Below are 19,940 nucleotides of genomic sequence, written 5' to 3' on the forward strand. Positions count from 1 at the left end.
GTAGGCAATGCTACACAGCAACCTTTTATATAGCGCCCCCCCCCTATAGATGTCACTGCAGGGGACCGTTCCAGGAGAATTCCCTGACTTCACTGTCCATATATGGACAGTGAAGTCAGGGACTTTTTCTGGAGTGGAAAATGCGGCCACAGCGCTGGGAATTCCGCTTCAGAAGGCCCTGACGTCACTGTGTCCATATATGGACAGTGAAGTCAGGGACTTCTCCTGGAGCGGAATCCCCAATCCCCGGCCACATCGTTGCCGAAGCTGTGCCCGGGGATTGTGGATTCCGCTCCTACAGGGAACAAAAAAATACCCTCCTCCACCTCCTCACATGCACTTTGCACTGTGAGGAGGAGAGAGCGAGCGAGTACAGTAACCGGCAGCAGCAGAGAACATGGAAGAGACAGTGATGAGCTCTGCTGCTGTCCGGTCTATAGTATGTGTGAGAGGCGCTTCCAAAGAAGTAGCGCAGGTCAAGCGGCAGCTCCCTTGTACCCCCGCTAGACCTGCACTTCTGCTACTGAAGCGCCTCTCACACATACTATAGACCGGATAGAAGCAGAGTGGTCATTCTCTTCCCTGCGCTCTGCTGCTGCCGGTTACAGTACTGTGGATAGGGGGAAGAGGGGACAGGGAGCCGCTGCTACACCTGCGATACTTCAATGGAAGTGCCTCTCACACATACTATAGACCGGACAGCAGCAAAGCTCATCACAGTTTCCTCCATTCGCTATGCTTCTGCCGGTTACACTAAAGAGAACGGTCTAGTTTATAGAGGCAGAGAGACCTTCCTGACGTCACGATGGGGGTGTGCACATGGGCTTGACCACCCACCCGTACTCACAGGCAGCCGATTCCATATACCGATACATTCAAAACGGTGTACGGATTTCTGCTAGCAACAGGAGTAATAAAAGAAATAAAATGTAGTAAAAAAAGTGTCATATAACACAAAAAGTAGCCCAAATTCATTAATAAAGTATATTACAAAATATATTTATATTACACATGCTGCTAGAAAAGAAAAAGTTGATCGAACGTTTAGTTACGCTTTAAAAAAAGAACTGCTTTAGCCTTAAAAGTTTGTACAGATCTATTGCTACTGGTTTCGTACATGTCATACTTTGCGGGTATGGGGTATCCTGCTTTTTTTAATGTGTTAAGAGAATGATAGTGTTTTTAATATTGCTAGGCGCTGGCATTATAGCAGAAAATTAAGCAGGACCCCATAAATAACATGTCCTTCTGTAGCGTATTAGGAACATGTTTTAGATATAAATAAAAATTAAACAATTTATTGCAGACAGTAAGACATGAACCTGAGTCAGCGCTGGCAGAGGTTACACTGTGCATCGTGCTGCACTTAAACAGCCACAATTGGGCTTCTGGCTTTTGCTACCTGAAAGGAGCAATTAGCAAAGTGATAGATCTTTCCAGTACACCAGCACAAGACAAAAACAACGAGATTTAAACATAGGAAGCAGATACAGAGTAGGATGGTAGAGGAAATAAAGAAACTCGCACTGCTTACCTTCTGACATGGCAAAATCAATACAAAGTAACACACTGAAAGACTAATCCTGTTTACAGAAATAATGCGCGCAGTTTTAGCATCTTATTTAAAAAAAATAACAGTCTTGCTTAACCCTTTCATGACCAAGGTTCATTGATGCCCCTTTGTCCAGGTCAAATTTCCATCTTTGATATGCGCTTCTTCAAACTGGAGGGAGCTTAGGTGGCGCTATCTACAGAGGGGTTGAGCTACCTACAGGGGGTTGTGTGTGGCGCTATCAGTGAAGGGTGTAATCAAGGGCTCTCAAACCCCGATCATCATGTGAGTGCAGCACTGCGCACACTGAAGCAGCTTTGCACTCATTAAGCCCGTTCCAGGCCGTCAACGTCTATATACGTGACAACTGCACGGGGCATCAGCAGTTGGAACATATATAGCCGTATGGCAGTCGGAAGGGGTTACTACGTGTAAAACGTAGTAACGAATGCTCATTACTACGTGTAAGAGGGCGGTTACAACAATTATACCCACTAAAGACAACTAAAACATTGTTACACTGGCGTTTTTCTGTGCAAAAAAACAGAGAAACCTTTACGTTAACGGTCCCATTGCTTTTGAAGAATTTTTTCTGTGGCAGGCATTACAGCGTTCCATTATCTTTATCATTCAAGTCAATTGAAACTCTAGGCAATCCTTTGGCCTTCTGTTTCATCTTTTAAAAATGCAAGAATTACTCTAATGTGAATAGAGCCTAAGCAAGCGTTGTGGTTGCTGGAACTATTAGAAACTGCTTAATCCACCTGTCCAACTTATTGCCTTTTTGGCTGGCTCGGCCCTCTGCATCACTGTTTATTTAGCATATGATCCACCCACCATATGTAAACTGAAGGCATAACACGAGGGATACGGACAAGACAACTGGCCTACGGCCATTTCATGTCCTCCAGACGCTTTCTCAAGGCCTGCTGGGATTGAGTGCACTCGTACTTAAATCCTCTAGCCGTGCATCAGCAACAAATTCCGTTCCTTGTAACAGTGTACAAAAATACAAACATTTAAATGTACATATTGATAAAATCAGGTGTAAAGAATACCAACCGGAGATGACAGTACGAAAATGTTAATATATTTTAAAAAAGCAGATAGATAATTTCTATCATTCAAACCCAAAGGTCCTAGTGCCTCCGTTCTGATTATCCATTTGGCCTCACAGCATAACGCCTTATTCACACGAACGTGTGCATTTTGCGCGTGCAAAAAACGCAGCATTTTGCATGCGTTGCAGTTCCGTGTGTCATCAGTGAATGGTGCGTGGCTGCGTGATTTTCACACATATGCCATCCTTATGACATGCGGTTTTGATGTTTAGAAAAAGAAATAAAGAAATTAAGGAAAAAATAAAAGCACTTCCTTCATCTACTGTCGCGCGAATCACGCGCGACACACGGAAGTGCATCCGTGTGCCTTGCTGGCTATCAGGGGCTCGATGACACTCACAGATGCAGCGCCGAATTCTTCAGGTGTGGTCTCTCGTCTTCACGGGTTATGCGTAGGCAACGAGATGACATCGCCCTGCCTTCGCAGATCCCGTGAAGACGAGAGACTACGTGTGAAGACGAGCTGCATTGGTGAGTGACATCGAGGCTGTGTGGCATCATCTACAGGGGGAGAGTGTGGCAGCATCTACGGAGGGGGGCGTGTGGCATCATCTACGGGGGGGGCGTGTGGCATCATCTACGGGGGGGGGGCGTGTGGCATCATCTACGGGGGGGCGTGTGGCATCATCTACGGGGGGGGCGTGTGGCATCATCTACGGGGGGGCGTGTGGCATCATCTACGGGGGGGGCGTGTGGCATCATCTACGGGGGGGCGTGTGGCATCATCTACGGGGGGGCGTGTGGCATCATCTACGGGGGGGCGTGTGGCATCATCTACGGGGGGGCGTGTGGCATCTACGGGGGGCGTGTGGCATCTACGGGGGGGCGTGTGGCATCTACGGGGGGGCGTGTGGCATCTACGGGGGGGCGTGTGGCATCATCTACGGGGGGGGCGTGTGGCATCATCTACGGGGGGGGCGTGTGGCATCATCTACGGGGGGGGCGTGTGGCATCTACGGGGGGGGGCGTGTGGCATCTACGGGGGGGGGGCGTGTGGCATCTACGGGGGGGGCGTGTGGCATCTACGGGGGGGGCGTGTGGCATCTACGGGGGGGGCGTGTGGCATCTACGGGGGGGGCGTGTGGCATCTACGGGGGGCGTGTGGCATCTACGGGGGGCGTGTGGCATCTACGGGGGGCGTGTGGCATCTACGGGGGGGCGTGTGGCATCTACGGGGGGGGCGTGTGGCATCTACGGGGGGGGCGTGTGGCATCTACGGGGGGGGCGTGTGGCATCTACGGGGGGGGCGTGTGGCATCTACGGGGGGGGCGTGTGGCATCTACGGGGGGGGCGTGTGGCATCTACGGGGGGCGTGTGGCATCTACGGGGGGCGTGTGGCATCTACGGGGGGGCGTGTGGCATCTACGGGGGGGCGTGTGGCATCTACGGGGGGCGTGTGGCATCTACGGGGGGCGTGTGGCATCTACGGGGGGCGTGTGGCATCTACGGGGGGCGTGTGGCATCTACGGGGGGCGTGTGGCATCTACGGGGGGCGTGTGGCATCTACGGGGGGCGTGTGGCATCTAAGGGGGGCGTGTGGCATCTAAGGGGGGCGTGTGGCATCTAAGGGGGGCGTGTGGCATCTACGGGGGGGCGTGTGGCATCTACGGGGGGGCGTGTGGCATCTACGGTGGGGCGTGTGGCATCATCTACGGGGGGCGTGTGGCATCATCTACGGGGGGCGTGTGGCATCATCTACGGGGGGCGTGTGGCATCATCTACGGGGGGGCGTGTGGCATCATCTACGGGGGGGCGTGTGGCATCATCTACGGGGGGGCGTGTGGCATCATCTACGGGGGGGCCGTGTGGCATCATCTACGGGGGGGCCGTGTGGCATCATCTACGGGGGGGCCGTGTGGCATCATCTACGGGGGGGCCGTGTGGCATCATCTACGGGGGGGCCGTGTGGCATCATCTACGGGGGGGCCGTGTGGCATCATCTACGGGGGGGCCGTGTGGCATCATCTACGGGGGGGCCGTGTGGCATCATCTACGGGGGGGCCGTGTGGCATCATCTACGGGGGGCCGTGTGGCATCATCTACGGGGGGCCGTGTGGCATCATCTACGGGGGGCCGTGTGGCATCATCTACGGGGGGCCGTGTGGCATCATCTACGGGGGGCCGTGTGGCATCATCTACGGGGGGCCGTGTGGCATCATCTACGGGGGGCCGTGTGGCATCATCTACGGGGGGCCGTGTGGCATCATCTACGGGGGGCCGTGTGGCATCATCTACGGGGGGCCGTGTGGCATCATCTACGGGGGGCCGTGTGGCATCATCTACGGGGGGCCGTGTGGCATCATCTACGGGGGGCCGTGTGGCATCATCTACGGGGGGCCGTGTGGCATCATCTACGGGGGGCCGTGTGGCATCATCTACGGGGGGCCGTGTGGCATCATCTACGGGGGGCCGTGTGGCATCATCTACGGGGGGCCGTGTGGCATCATCTACGGGGGGCCGTGTGGCATCATCTACGGGGGGCCGTGTGGCATCATCTACGGGGGGCCGTGTGGCATCATCTACGGGGGGCCGTGTGGCATCATCTACGGGGGGCCGTGTGGCATCATCTACGGGGGGCCGTGTGGCATCATCTACGGGGGGCCGTGTGGCATCATCTACGGGGGGCCGTGTGGCATCATCTACGGGGGGCCGTGTGGCATCATCTACGGGGGGCCGTGTGGCATCATCTACGGGGGGCCGTGTGGCATCTACGGGGGGCCGTGTGGCATCTACGGGGGGCCGTGTGGCATCTACGGGGGGCCGTGTGGCATCTACGGGGGGCCGTGTGGCATCTACGGGGGGCCGTGTGGCATCATCTACGGGGGGCCGTGTGGCATCATCTACGGGGGGCCGTGTGGCGGCATCTACGGGGGGCCGTGTGGCATCTACAGGGGGGGCGTGTGGCATCATCTACAGGGGGGGCGTGTGGCATCATCTACAGGGGGGGCGTGTGGCATCATCTACAGGGGGGGCGTGTGGCATCATCTACAGGGGGGGCGTGTGGCATCATCTACAGGGGGGGCGTGTGGCATCATCTACAGGGGGGGCGTGTGGCATCATCTACAGGGGGGGCGTGTGGCATCATCTACAGGGGGGGCGTGTGGCATCATCTACAGGGGGGCGTGTGGCATCATCTACAGGGGGGGCGTGTGGCATCATCTACAGGGGGGGCGTGTGGCATCATCTACAGGGGGGGCGTGTGGCATCATCTACAGGGGGGGCGTGTGGCATCATCTACAGGGGGGGCGTGTGGCATCATCTACAGGGGGGGCGTGTGGCATCATCTACAGGGGGGGCGTGTGGCATCATCTACAGGGGGGGCGTGTGGCATCATCTACAGGGGGGGCGTGTGGCATCATCTACAGGGGGGGCGTGTGGCATCATCTACAGGGGGGGCGTGTGGCATCATCTACAGGGGGGGCGTGTGGCATCATCTACAGGGGGGGCGTGTGGCATCATCTACAGGGGGGGCGTGTGGCATCATCTACAGGGGGGGCGTGTGGCATCATCTACAGGGGGGCGTGTGGCATCATCTACAGGGGGGGCGTGTGGCATCATCTCCAGGGGGGGCGTGTGGCATCATCTCCAGGGGGGGCGTGTGGCATCATCTCCAGGGGGGGCGTGTGGCATCCTATACAGGGGGGGCGTGTGGCATCCTATACAGGGGGGGCGTGTGGCATCCTATACAGGGGGGGCGTGTGGCATCCTATACAGGGGGGGCGTGTGGCATCCTATACAGGGGGGGCGTGTGGCATCCTATACAGGGGGGGCGTGTGGCATCCTATACAGGGGGGGCGTGTGGCATCCTATACAGGGGGGGCGTGTGGCATCCTATACAGGGGGGGCGTGTGGCATCCTATACAGGGGGGGCGTGTGGCATCCTATACAGGGGGGGCGTGTGGCATCCTATACAGGGGGGGCGTGTGGCATCCTATACAGGGGGGGCGTGTGGCATCCTATACAGGGGGGGCGTGTGGCATCCTATACAGGGGGGGCGTGTGGCATCCTATACAGGGGGGGCGTGTGGCATCCTATACAGGGGGGGCGTGTGGCATCCTATACAGGGGGGGCGTGTGGCATCCTATACAGGGGGGGCGTGTGGCATCCTATACAGGGGGGGCGTGTGGCATCCTATACAGGGGGGGCGTGTGGCATCCTATACAGGGGGGGCGTGTGGCATCCTATACAGGGGGGGCGTGTGGCATCCTATACAGGGGGGGCGTGTGGCATCCTATACAGGGGGGGCGTGTGGCATCCTATACAGGGGGGGCGTGTGGCATCCTATACAGGGGGGGCGTGTGGCATCCTATACAGGGGGGGCGTGTGGCATCCTATACAGGGGGGGCGTGTGGCATCCTATACAGGGGGGGCGTGTGGCATCCTATACAGGGGGGGCGTGTGGCATCCTATACAGGGGGGGCGTGTGGCATCCTATACAGGGGGGGCGTGTGGCATCCTATACAGGGGGGGCGTGTGGCATCCTATACAGGGGGGGCGTGTGGCATCCTATACAGGGGGGGCGTGTGGCATCCTATACAGGGGGGGCGTGTGGCATCCTATACAGGGGGGGCGTGTGGCATCCTATACAGGGGGGGCGTGTGGCATCCTATACAGGGGGGGCGTGTGGCATCCTATACAGGGGGGGCGTGTGGCATCCTATACAGGGGGGGCGTGTGGCATCCTATACAGGGGGGGCGTGTGGCATCCTATACAGGGGGGGCGTGTGGCATCCTATACAGGGGGGGCGTGTGGCATCCTATACAGGGGGGGCGTGTGGCATCCTATACAGGGGGGGCGTGTGGCATCCTATACAGGGGGGGCGTGTGGCATCCTATACAGGGGGGGCGTGTGGCATCCTATACAGGGGGGGCGTGTGGCATCCTATACAGGGGGGGCGTGTGGCATCCTATACAGGGGGGGCGTGTGGCATCCTATACAGGGGGGGCGTGTGGCATCCTATACAGGGGGGGCGTGTGGCATCCTATACAGGGGGGGCGTGTGGCATCCTATACAGGGGGGGCGTGTGGCATCCTATACAGGGGGGCGTGTGGCATCCTATACAGGGGGGCGTGTGGCATCCTATACAGGGGGGGCGTGTGGCATCCTATACAGGGGGGGCGTGTGGCATCCTATACAGGGGGGGCGTGTGGCATCCTATACAGGGGGGGCGTGTGGCATCCTATACAGGGGGGGCGTGTGGCATCCTATACAGGGGGGGCGTGTGGCATCCTATACAGGGGGGGCGTGTGGCATCCTATACAGGGGGGGCGTGTGGCATCCTATACAGGGGGGGCGTGTGGCATCCTATACAGGGGGGGCGTGTGGCATCCTATACAGGGGGGGCGTGTGGCATCCTATACAGGGGGGGCGTGTGGCATCCTATACAGGGGGGGCGTGTGGCATCCTATACAGGGGGGGCGTGTGGCATCCTATACAGGGGGGGCGTGTGGCATCCTATACAGGGGGGGCGTGTGGCATCCTATACAGGGGGGGCGTGTGGCATCCTATACAGGGGGGGCGTGTGGCATCCTATACAGGGGGGGCGTGTGGCATCCTATACAGGGGGGGCGTGTGGCATCCTATACAGGGGGGGCGTGTGGCATCCTATACAGGGGGGCGTGTGGCATCCTATACAGGGAGGCGTGTGGCATCCTATACAGGGAGGCGTGTGGCATCCTATACAGGGAGGCGTGTGGCATCCTATACAGGGAGGCATGTGGCATCCTATACAGGGAGGTGTGTGGCATCATACAGGGAGGTGTGTGGCTTCATATACAGGGAGAACTGTGGCATCATATAGAGTCTAGATGAACATGTGACCTTTCTTTGGGTGTTTTCAGGGGGCTGGGGCAAAAAAAAGCCTGACTAATGAAATTCATGTTTTTTGTTTTTGTTTTTTTAACGTCCATGAAAACATGATGCAAAACAGATGTCAAACTGCCATTAAAAATGGACAGACGGATTGGAAATGGATGAAAATTTAGAGAGACACTGATGCAAAATGGCCATGAAAAACTGACAGTTGATCAGTTTTTAATGGACATATTTTTTCACTGTCGTGTTAATATAGCGAACCCATTTGAAACTTATTACTAGATTATTGTGAATCACAAAGCTATAAAGCTGGGATTTATCATGATCACCATTATTTTATATGTCTGTTAAAAAAATGTTCTTTTAAATGACAACGTAAAAGTTCTATTTTATCAAAAACTCTGGATTTATCATATTTTTCCTATAGGAATTAATATTTTAGTGCATGAAAAATCACATGAAAGCTACCTGCACACAACTAACTGTATGGGGAAAAAGTTGCACAACTTTCTGAAATCACAAAAAAATAAAAATAACACAGCAAGGAAACAAAAACATGAAAAATAATAAACTTTCCACCTTTTAGGCCCTTACATTGGTGTGGATGGACGTGGAATTACAGTGATGGGACGTAGTATAACTAAAACATATTAATTATAGCTACAACGTTCAGAATCCACATAAATATGTACATGGTTAATCAGTCATAAGCTATGAATGCGCAGAGCTGCTAGACATGAAACTGACTGTAGAACAGCCTGTACTTGAGTGGTGTACAGTGCATTGCACACAAGTCGATGCTTTACAAACTAATTGTTTTAATGGAGGTATACTGCCAATCTGAAAAAAAAAAGGAAAATCACTAAATGACAAATGTTATTTGTGCACTTTAGCGATTAGTTAGAAATGCTGACGTCCGTGAACCCAATGATTAAGTCACTCAGACTAATTATTTTATTTAGAACTCAATGTCTACAATTGCCAGATTGAAAGGTTGAGGCACATGTGACAGATGAGAAATGCAATTCATATACCCTGCTGTCAGCTTTCAAAGTAAGCGTATATGGACTTAAAAAGGGACAATCATCATATAAAAAAAAGTGCAAAACAGTGCTCTTTTAACCCCTTCAATACCAAGCTATTTTTGGCCTTCAGGACCAGACCCATTTTTTCAAATCTGACATGTGTCACTTTATGTGGTAATAATTCTGGAATGCTTTTACCTATCCAAGCGATTCTGAGAATGCTTTCTCGTGACATATTGTACTTTAGGTTAGTGAAAAAATTTGGTCGATAAATTTATTGCTTATTTGTGAAAAACACCAAAATTTAGAGAAAATTTGAAGAAATTATGATTTTTCTCATTTTAAATGTATCTGCTTGTAAAACAGATAGTAATACCACACAAAATAGTTACTAATTAACATTTCCCATATGTCTACTTTATGTTTGCATCGTTTTTTGAACATTCTTTTATTTTTCTAGGACGTTACAAGACTTAGAACTTTAGCAGCAATTTCTCATATTTTTAAGAACATTTCAAAAGGCTAATTTTTTCAGGGATGAGTTCAGTTCTGAAGTGGTTTTGAGGGCCTTATATATTAGAAACTCCCATAAAACACCCCATTTTGAAAACTTCACCCCTCAAAGTATTCAAAACAGCATTCAGAAAGTGTTTCAACCCTTTAGGCGTTTCACAGGAATTGAAGGAAAGTAGAGGTGAAATTTACAAATTTCATTTTTTTTTACAAAATTCATTTGTAATACATTTTTTTATAACACAGAAGGTTTTACCAGAGAAACGCAACTCAATATTTATTGCCCAGATTCTGCAGTTTTTAGAAATATCCCGCATGTGGCCCTAGTGCGCTAATGGACTGAATCACAGGCCTCAGAAGCAAAGGAGCACCTAGAGGATTTTGGGGCCTCCATTTTTTAGAATATATTTTAGGCACCATGTCAGGTTTGAAGAGGTTTTGTGGTGCCAAAACAGTGGAAACCCGCAAAAGTGACCCCATTTTTGAAACTACACCCGTCAGGGAATTTATCTAGGGGTATAGTTAGCATTTTGACCCCACAGATTTTCTGCAAAATTTATTCGAATTAGTCTGTGAAAATGAAAATCTACTTTTATTGTGGAAAAACTTTTCGAATTTTTGCAAGGAATAAAGGAGAAAAAGCACCCCAAAACTTGTAAAGCAACTTCTCCCGATTACGGAAATACCCCACATGTGGTAATAAACTGCTGCTTGGACCCACGGCAGTGCTCAGAAGGGAAGGAGCGCCATTTGGATTTTGGAGCACTGATTTTACTGGAATATTTTTCGGTGCCGTGTCGTGTTTGCAATGCCCTAGAGGGACCTAAACAGGGGAAACCCCCCAAAAATGACTCAATTTTGGAAACTATGCCCCTCAAGGAATTTTTCTAGTGGTATAGTTGCCATTTTGACCCCACAGGTTTTTTGCTGAATTTATTAGAATTAGTCTGTGAAGATGAAAATAGACTTTTTCTGAAAAAACATAAAATTTTCTAATTTTTATAAGGAATAAAGGAGAAAAAGCACCTCAACATTTGTAAAGCAATTTCTCCTGATTACGGCAATACCCCATATGTGGTAATAAACTGCTGTTTGGACCCACGGCAGGGCTCAGAGGGGACGGAGCACCATTTGGATTTTGCAGCTCAGATTTTGCTGAATTGGTTTCCGGGGGCCATGTCGCATTTGCAGAGCCCCTGAAGTACCAGTATAGTAGAAATTCCCCAGGTGTGATCCCATTTTGGAGACTATACCTATCAAAGAATTAAATTAGAGGTGTAGTGAGCATTTTGATCCCTCAGGTGTTTTATAGATTTTATTAGAATTGGGCCGTGAAAATGAAAAAAATTTTTTTCCCAATAACCTATAGATTTAGCACATAATTTTTCATTTACACAAGCAATACAGGAGAAAAGACACCCCAAAATGTGTTACAAAATTTCTCCTGAATAGGGAAGTACCCCATATGTGGTTGGAAACTGCTATTTAGACGTACAGCAAGAGTCTAAAGGGAAAAAGCGCAATTTCGTTTTTGGAGTGGAGATTTTACAAAATTTCTTTTTTACTCCATGTTGCATTGCGCTGAGGTACCAGTACAGTGAAAACCCCCGAAAAGTGACCCCATTTGGGAAACTACACCCCTCAAGGAATTCATCTAGAAGTGTAGTGAGCATTTTAACCCCAAAGGTTTTGTAGAAATTAGTGCACAGTGGATGTTGCAGATTTAAAATTGCCATTTTCCACATATATGCTATTTCAGTGCCCAATGTGTTGTGCCCAGCTTGTACCACCGTAGACACACACCCCATAAATTATTGTTAAGGGGTTCTCCAGAGTACAGTAATTACCCCATATGTGGTCATTAACTGCTGTTTGGGCACACTGCCAGGCCCAGAAGGAGCTCCATTTGGCTTTTGGAGCGCAGATTTTGCTTGGTAGTAGTTTTGTTTAGTGTTTTACTGGTGTTTCAGCTTATAATATGGGGGCATATGTAAACTGGGTGGAGTGCATCAGGGTATATGTTAGCTGGGTGGAGTGCATCAGGGTATATGTAAGCTGGGCGGAGTGCATCAGGGTATATGTAATCTGGGCGGAGTACATCAGGGTATATGCAAAATGTGAGGGGTACATCAGGGTATATGTAAGCTGTGCGGCGTACATCAGGATATATGTAAACTGGGCGGAGTACATCAGGGTATATGTAAGCTGTGCAGAGTACATCAGGGTATATGTAAGCTATGTGGAGTACATCAGGGTATATGTAAGCTGGGCTGAGTGCATCAGGGTATATGTAAGCTGGGCGGAGTGCATCAGGGTATATGTAAGCTGGGCGGAGTGCATCAGGGTATATGTAAGCTGTGCGGAGTGCAACAGGTCATAATAGCATGATGTAATAATGGGGAGAATGAATAATAAAATTAATTATCCCTGGATAGTGACGTACGCTTTCAACCAATCCTTCATGCACAGGCCGGATTATTGGGTGTAGGAGTCGCACTTCTAAAGGGTGTCCGTGGTATTGTACAAAATATCCGCACTCCAGCATTGTCTAATCTTTGACTTCTTCACTAGCCCCATATGTAGAACAGACCCCAAAATGTCATAGTTTTCGCTGCATTTACAGGGTCTACAAATGGGGGCTGCAAATGATGACGTGGGGTTTTAGGTGAAGAACTGCTGCACAAATAAATTAGTCTGGGTCGTCGTTTTGCATTATTGCGTTCCAAGAGTCAGAACTTTTTATTTTTCCGTTGACGAGCTGTGTAAGTGCTTGATTTTCATGTGATGAGCTGTCGTTTTTATTAGTATCATTTTGGGGTAAATGTGATAATGTGATCAGTTTTTATTCAATTTTTTGGAGACCAAAAAACAGAAATTCTCTCGCTGGTTTTTTTTTTATCAATTTTTAACGGCGTTCTCTGTGCTGCATAAACAACATGTTTGCTTTATTCTGCGGTTTGATACGATTATGGCAATACCAAATTTATATAGTTTTTATATGTTTTACTACTTTTACACAATAAAAACCCTTTTTATAAATAAAATGTTTTAGTGTCACCATATCCTGAGAGTCATAACTTTTTTATTTTTATGTCGACGGAGCTTTGTTAGGGCTTGTTCTTTGCATGACACACTGTAGTTTTTATTGGTACCAAGTTTGGGTACAGGCGACTTTTTGATCACTTTTTATTCCATTTTATTGGAAACAACGTGACCAAAAAAGGAAATTCTGCCATTGTTTTTTATGGTATTTTTTTTACGGTGTTCACCGTGCGGGATAAATATTATATTTTTATAGGTCACGCCGATACGAACGCGGCGATACCTATTATGTCTAGTTTTTGTCTTTTTTTCCATTTTTTTCTAATTATAAAGGACTTGATCAGGGACACAAGATGATTATTGTTTTTATTACATAAAACTTTTATTTATTTATCTAAAACTTTTTTTAACCTTTTTTTTACTTTTTATTTTACACATACTAGGGGACTGGAAGATCTGATCTTCTGATCCCCTGTACAATACACTGCACTACTTCTGTATGTAGTGCAGTGTATTATAACGGTCATTTTATAACTGACAGTTGAGCCTACTACGTCCTGCCTCGGGCAGGACCTAATAGGCTCCCGTACCTGGCAACCAGGAAGCCATTGCTAGGCTTCCTGGTTGCCATTGCAACCATCAGAAACCCGCGATTTTTCGCGGGGGGCCAACGGGGTACAGAGGGAGCCCCCTCCCTCTGTATCATTCACTTAAATGCCGCTGTCGCTATTGACAGCGGCATTTGAGGGGTTAAATGGCGGCGATCGGACATAACAGCTATCGCCGCCGTTGCAGCGGGATGTCAGCTGTATATTACAGCCGACACCCGCTGAGGATGAAGCGCGCACAGCTCCTGTGCCTGCTTCATCCTCAGGACGTTACTGCCCCATTTGCGGGAACGAGCCGCTAAAAAGGACGTACAGTAACGCCCATTTGCGGGAAGGGGTTAATATGGTCTTTGTTTATTATGTCACTGGACTGGTTTTAAAACAGAATGTGTGTAGGGTCCAATGTATTGTCATCTGAGAGAAAGCTAAATGTAAAAAAAACAAGCAAAAATTATTGTTATTTTTTTAAATAATTTTTATTATAAACACTTGACCGAAGAGTGGTAGACACAGTCAAATGTCTCAATCTCAGCAATAACTGTGAGCCAAGGGTCTCATCCTACTTAGCTATAAAAGCAAACTCTAAGTCATCTTTTTGATGAAGAGGCAGGATCCAATGGGTAGACAGCATTATTCAGTCTTAAAATATGCATATCATCTGATAAACTTATGGGGATTTCATTCACTGTGTGTCTCCTGATAAATTTGAAGTGTGAAATGTGTTTCTAAACTCTAGTGTGGCCATTCATTTAAAGGGAATGTGGCCCTACATTATAGGGCACTAAACCACTAGAGTGTCATTATACGGTCATGGTTTTGCATCCCAAACATGCTCCTCTCAAAACGGTCTGTTTTAGCATTTTGTCTAAAAAGAAGTTAATACAGAATGTGCGGTTTGTAAATTACCAGAGAAGGAGTCTTGAGATGAGTCCAACAGTACCCTGTGTACGCTCAGTGCGCAAATAAAGCGGAGACCAGTACATCTGGACCTATCGCAAGACTCTTCTCTGGTCATTTACAGTCAGAGAACGCTGTATTATACCTTTTTGACCCCTTAAGGACGCAGCCTAGTTTTGGCCTTAAGGCTCAGAGCCCATTTTTAAAATCTGACATATTTCACTTTATGTGGTAATAACGTCGGAATGCTTAAACCTACCCAAGCGATTCTGAGATTGTTTTCTCGTGACACATTGGGCTTCATGTTCGTGGTAAAATTTGGCAGATATATTCAGTGTTTATTGGTGAAAAATTGCAAAATTTAGAGAAAATTTTGAAAAAATTGCATTTTTCAGAATTTAAATGCATCTGCTTGTAAAACAGACGGTTATACCACCCAAAATAGTTACTAGTTCACATTTCCCATATGTCTACTTTAGATTGGCATCGTTTTTTGAACATTCTTTTATTTTTCTTGGACGTTACAAGGCTTAGAACATAAACAGCAATTTCTCATATTTTTAAGAAAATTTCAAAAGCCTTTTTTTTAAGGTACCTCTTGAGTTCTGAAGTCGCTTTGTGGGGCCTATGTATTAGAAACCCTGATAAAACACCCCATTTTAAAAACTAGACCCCTCAAAGTATTCAAAACAGCAGTTATAAAGTTTTTTAACCCTTCAGGCATTTCACAGGAATTAAAGCAAAGTGGAGGTGAAATTTGCAAATTTCATTTTTCTTGCTGAATTTCAATTTTATTCATTTTTTTTTCTGTAACACAGAAGGTTTTACCAGAGAAACACTACTAAATATGTATTGTCCAGATTCTGCAGTTTTTAGAAATGTCCCACATGTGGCCCTACTGCGCTCGTGGACTAAAAGACAAGCCCTAGAAGCAAAGAAGCACCTAGTGCATTTTGAGTCCTCTTTTTTATTAGAATATATTTTAGGCAGCATGCCAGGTTTGAAGAGGTGTTGAGGTGTCAAAACAGTAGGAATCCCCCAATAGTGACCCCATTTTGGAAACTACACCCCTCAAGGAATTCATTTAGGGTTGTTGTTACCATTTTGACCGCACATTTTTTTCACAGCACGTATTTGAATTGGGCTCTGAAATGAAAAAAATGTCATTTTTTCCAATAAAATGTCATTTGTGATCAAAATTTCTTATTTTCACAGGGAACAAAATACCCCATTTTGTTGCCCAATTTGTCCTTAGTGTGGCAGTACCCCATTTGTGGTGATAAACTGCCGTTTGGGCCCATGGGAGGGCTCAGAAGGAAAGGAGCGCTATATGTTTGTTGGAGTCCAGATTTTGTTGGATTGGTTTTCGGGTGCCATGTCGCATTTGCAGAGCCTCCGAGGTATCAAAGCAATGGAAACCCACCAAAAGTGACCCCATTTTGGAAACTACACCCCTCAAGGAATTCATTTATGGGTAATGTGACAATTTAGACCCCATAGTTTCTTCACAGAACTTATTTGAATTGGGCTGGGAATTTAAAAAAATATATTTTTTCCAATAATATGTCATTTTTGCTCAAAAATTCTTATTTTCACAAGAAATAAAATACTCCATTTTGTTGCCCAATTTGTCCTGAGTGCGGCAATACCCCATTTGTGGTGATAAACTGCCGTTTGGGCCCATGGGAGGCCTCAGAAGGGAAGGAGCGCTGTGTGTTCTTTGGAGTACAGATTTTGTTGGATTGGTTTTCGGGTGCCATGTCACATTTGCAGAGCCCCAGAGGTATCAAAGCAATGGAAACCCACCAGAAGTGACCCCATTTTGGAAACTACACCCCTCAAGGAATTCATTTATGGGTAATGTGACCATTTAGACCCCATAGTTTCTTCACAGAACTTATTTGAATTGGGCTGGGAATGAAAACAAAATTATTTTTGTCAAATAATATGTAGTTTTGGCTGAAAATTTCTTATTTTCACAAGAAACAAAATACCCCATTCTGTTGCGCAATTTGTTCTGAGGGCCGCAATACCCCATTTGTTGTGATAAACTGCCGTTTGGGCCCATGGGAGGGCTCAGAAGGAAAGGACCACCATTTGGCCTACTCGGGATTTTCTAGTGCGAAGTCATGTATGCAGAAGCCCCTGAGGTACCAGTACAGTTGAAACCCGCAAGAAGTGACCCCGTTTTAAAAACTACACCCTTAAGGCATTCATCTAGAGGTGTAGTGACCATTTTGACCGGAGACCTACACCCCATAAACTGTAATGTGGGTTCTCCCGGGTATGGCAATACCCTACATGTGGCTGTTATCAGCTGCCTGGACACACAGCAGGGCCCAGAGGGGAAAGACGAGGGGGGATAAGCTGTGCGGAGTGCATCAGGGTAAGTAAAATTGGGGTAAATTATAAACCAAGGGATGTATGATAAATTTTAAAACACTTTTATACAGAGCTCTGGTTATTCGGGACACGTGTCACATTGATATATTGTGTCCTCCCTTATCCCCCTCTTATAGCAGACTTTGCACCTCTTTTGACTTTTTCCCTTCTTGCCAGTTTGGGGAACTTCCCCTGGAAAGTGTTGCCCTGGTACGATGCGTGTGAGCTCGCTTCCAGAAGTACTGGGTGCCCCCCCCTTCTTGGTCCCTAAAGATTAGGTTCTTGATAATCACCTCTTGAAATTCCAGGAAAGTTCCCGTCTGGCCTGCACATCGACGTAGCACATACACATTGTACAATGCCATCTGTATGATGTGCACGGCCAGCTTCTTATACCACACCGCATGGCGCTGTAGGGCTTCAGGGCTTGATCTTACAAGTCCATCCCTCCCATGTACCTATTGTAGTCCAGGATGCAGTCTGGTTTGGGGGTGGCCTTTCCTTCATATAGCCTAAACCTGTAGGTATACCCTGATGCACTCTCACAGCTTATACATCTTCACGCCATACCTTGCCCTCTTACCCGGCAGGTACTCGCGGAATTGAACCCTCCCTTTAAAATGTACATGGGACTCATCAATAGAAATACACTTCTCGGGGTGTATGCTTGGGAAAACCGGGCACTGGAACGGTCTAATAGGGGTCTCCGTTTATACAAACGGTCAAAACTGGGGTCATCTCGGGGTGGGCACGGCTCATTATCAGTATAATGTAAGAAGCGAAGTATTGCCTCATTTATTTATTTTTTTAGGTTCCAGTTCAGTTCTGAAGTTGCTTTGAGGGGCCCATATATTAGAAACCCCTATCAAATACCCCATTTTAGAAACTAGACCCCTCAAAGTATTCACAACAGCATGTAGAAAGTTTATGAACCCTTTAGGTGTTTCACAAAAATTTAGAGCAAAGTAGAGGTGAAATTTAAATTTTTTTTTTGTCAGAAAATCCTCTTTATACCATTTTTTTTATAACACAAAAGGATTTATCAGAGAAACGCAACTTAATACGTATTGCCCAGATTCTGCAGTTTAGAGAAATATCCCACATGTGGCCCTCGGGCCGTAATGGACTGAAGCACCGGCCTCAGAAGCAAAGGAGCACCTAGTGGATTTTGGGGCCTCTTTTTTTATTAGGCACCATGTCCGGTTTGAAGAGGTCTTGTGGTGCCAAAACATTGGGATCCCCCCAAAAGTGACCCCAATTTGGAAACTAGACCCCTTGAGGAATCCATTGTAGTTTTCTTGGGGTGCATGCGGCTTTTTGATCAGTTTTTATTCTATTTTTAGGTGGCGTGGTGACTAAAAAACAGCAATTCTACTATTGTTTTTTTTGTCGTTTTTTTTTACAGCGTTCACCGTGCGCTATAAATGACATATTCACTTTATTCTGCGTGGCGATACGATTATGGCGATACCAGATGTTAATAGTTTTTTTTTATGTCTTATGGCGTTTGCACAATAAAATACGTTTTGTAAACAATCATTCACTTTTTGTGTTACCTTATTCTAAGAGCCATAACGTTTTTATTTTTCAATCAATAAAGCCGTGCGAGGACTTATTTTTTGCGTAACGAACTGTAGTTTTGATCAGTACCATTTTTAGGTACATGCGACTTTTTGATCTCTTTTTATTCCATTTTTTGGGAGGTGAAGTGACCAAAGAATTGTGATTGTGATTCGGTTTATTATTATTTTATTTTACGGCGTTCACCGTGCGGGATAAACGAAATAATTTTGTAGTTCAGGCCGTTACGGACGCGGCGATACCAATTATGTATAGTTTATTTGTTTGTTTATATATTTTTATTAATAATAAAGGACTGATAAGGGAAAAGGGGGGATTTTTACTTTTATTACTTTTAAATCTTTTATTTTCTTATTTTTACACATCTTTTTTTAACTTTTTTTTCACTTTATTACTTTGTCCCACTAGGGGACTTGAGGGCAGGAGGCCCTGATCGCTATTCTAATACACTGCACTACATGCGTAGTGCAGTGTATTAGAACTGTCAGCTACTCACTGACAGCAAGCATAGTCAGGACCCACTAGGCTTCCGTCTATGGCATAGCCGGACGCCATTGTTTGGTGTCCGGTTGCCATAGTCACCATCGCCGGCCGCTATCGCGTAGCAGGCCGGCGATGGCAGCTTAACCCCTAAAAAGCCGCGATCTCTATAGAACGCGGCTTTTAAGGGGTTAATCAGCGGGGACACAGCGATCGGTCCCCGCTGTAGGAGCTGTGACAGCTGCTGAACAAGACAGCAGCGTCACAGCTCCTGTATGTGTCGGGAGGACGGCCGAAACGGCCGTTACTCCCGAGACGTACTATTACGGCATGGAGCGCGAACGATACAGCTGCCATGACGTAATAGTACGTCAAGGAGCGGGAAGGGGTTAAGCAAAATGCTAAAACAGACAGCTGTGAGAGGGGCATATTTACGATGCTACACCCCTGCAGTATAATGACTTGCTAGTGGTATACTGCCCTAAAGGCTAGTGACAGGTTCCCTTTAAGGTAACATGTGCAGGTGTCTGTGAGCTCTGTTAACATCTCTTTTTTTTTTTTTTTTTAAATACACATCCATAGGGCCCAATGCATATGGTCAAGCTCTATTATAGCATATACCAAAAAACTTTCACCTTGTAAGATGGCGGACTGTCAGAACCTGTCAGAAAATCACATCGGAGAAGCTTTTTGATTAAAAATAAGATACATAAAGCAGGGTACCCCATGTCAAGACAAATAGTTCTCTATATAGTAATGAATCCTACCTCACAGTGAAATCGTAGGAGCATGATCCCAAAATACTTGGATGAAAGGGAGAAAACTAAAAGAGACAAAAAAACACAACATAATTAGGTAGAAACACTCAGCAACGGTCGTCCTTGTACCACAATTGTGTCATGAGATAAGAAATCTGAGGAAGTCT

The 19,940-nt window shown here is 47.4% G+C and overlaps 1 protein-coding gene across 8 annotated transcripts in view; it reads right to left on the reverse strand.

The window, feature by feature from the left end:
- Positions 1-19,940, reverse strand: part of PEX7 (peroxisomal biogenesis factor 7) — a 320,745-nt gene that overhangs the window by 130,800 nt on the left and 170,005 nt on the right. For all 8 annotated transcript variants that reach the window (XM_075862474.1, XM_075862472.1, XM_075862475.1 and 5 more), the window contains one exon: positions 19,783-19,838. In XM_075862474.1, coding sequence (XP_075718589.1) covers positions 19,783-19,838 — 56 coding nt within the window. The remainder of the gene's footprint in view (positions 1-19,782; positions 19,839-19,940) is intronic.

This window comes from Rhinoderma darwinii, chromosome 4, assembly GCF_050947455.1.
Source record: "Rhinoderma darwinii isolate aRhiDar2 chromosome 4, aRhiDar2.hap1, whole genome shotgun sequence".
In the NCBI taxonomy this organism is placed as follows: Eukaryota; Metazoa; Chordata; class Amphibia; order Anura; family Rhinodermatidae; genus Rhinoderma; species Rhinoderma darwinii.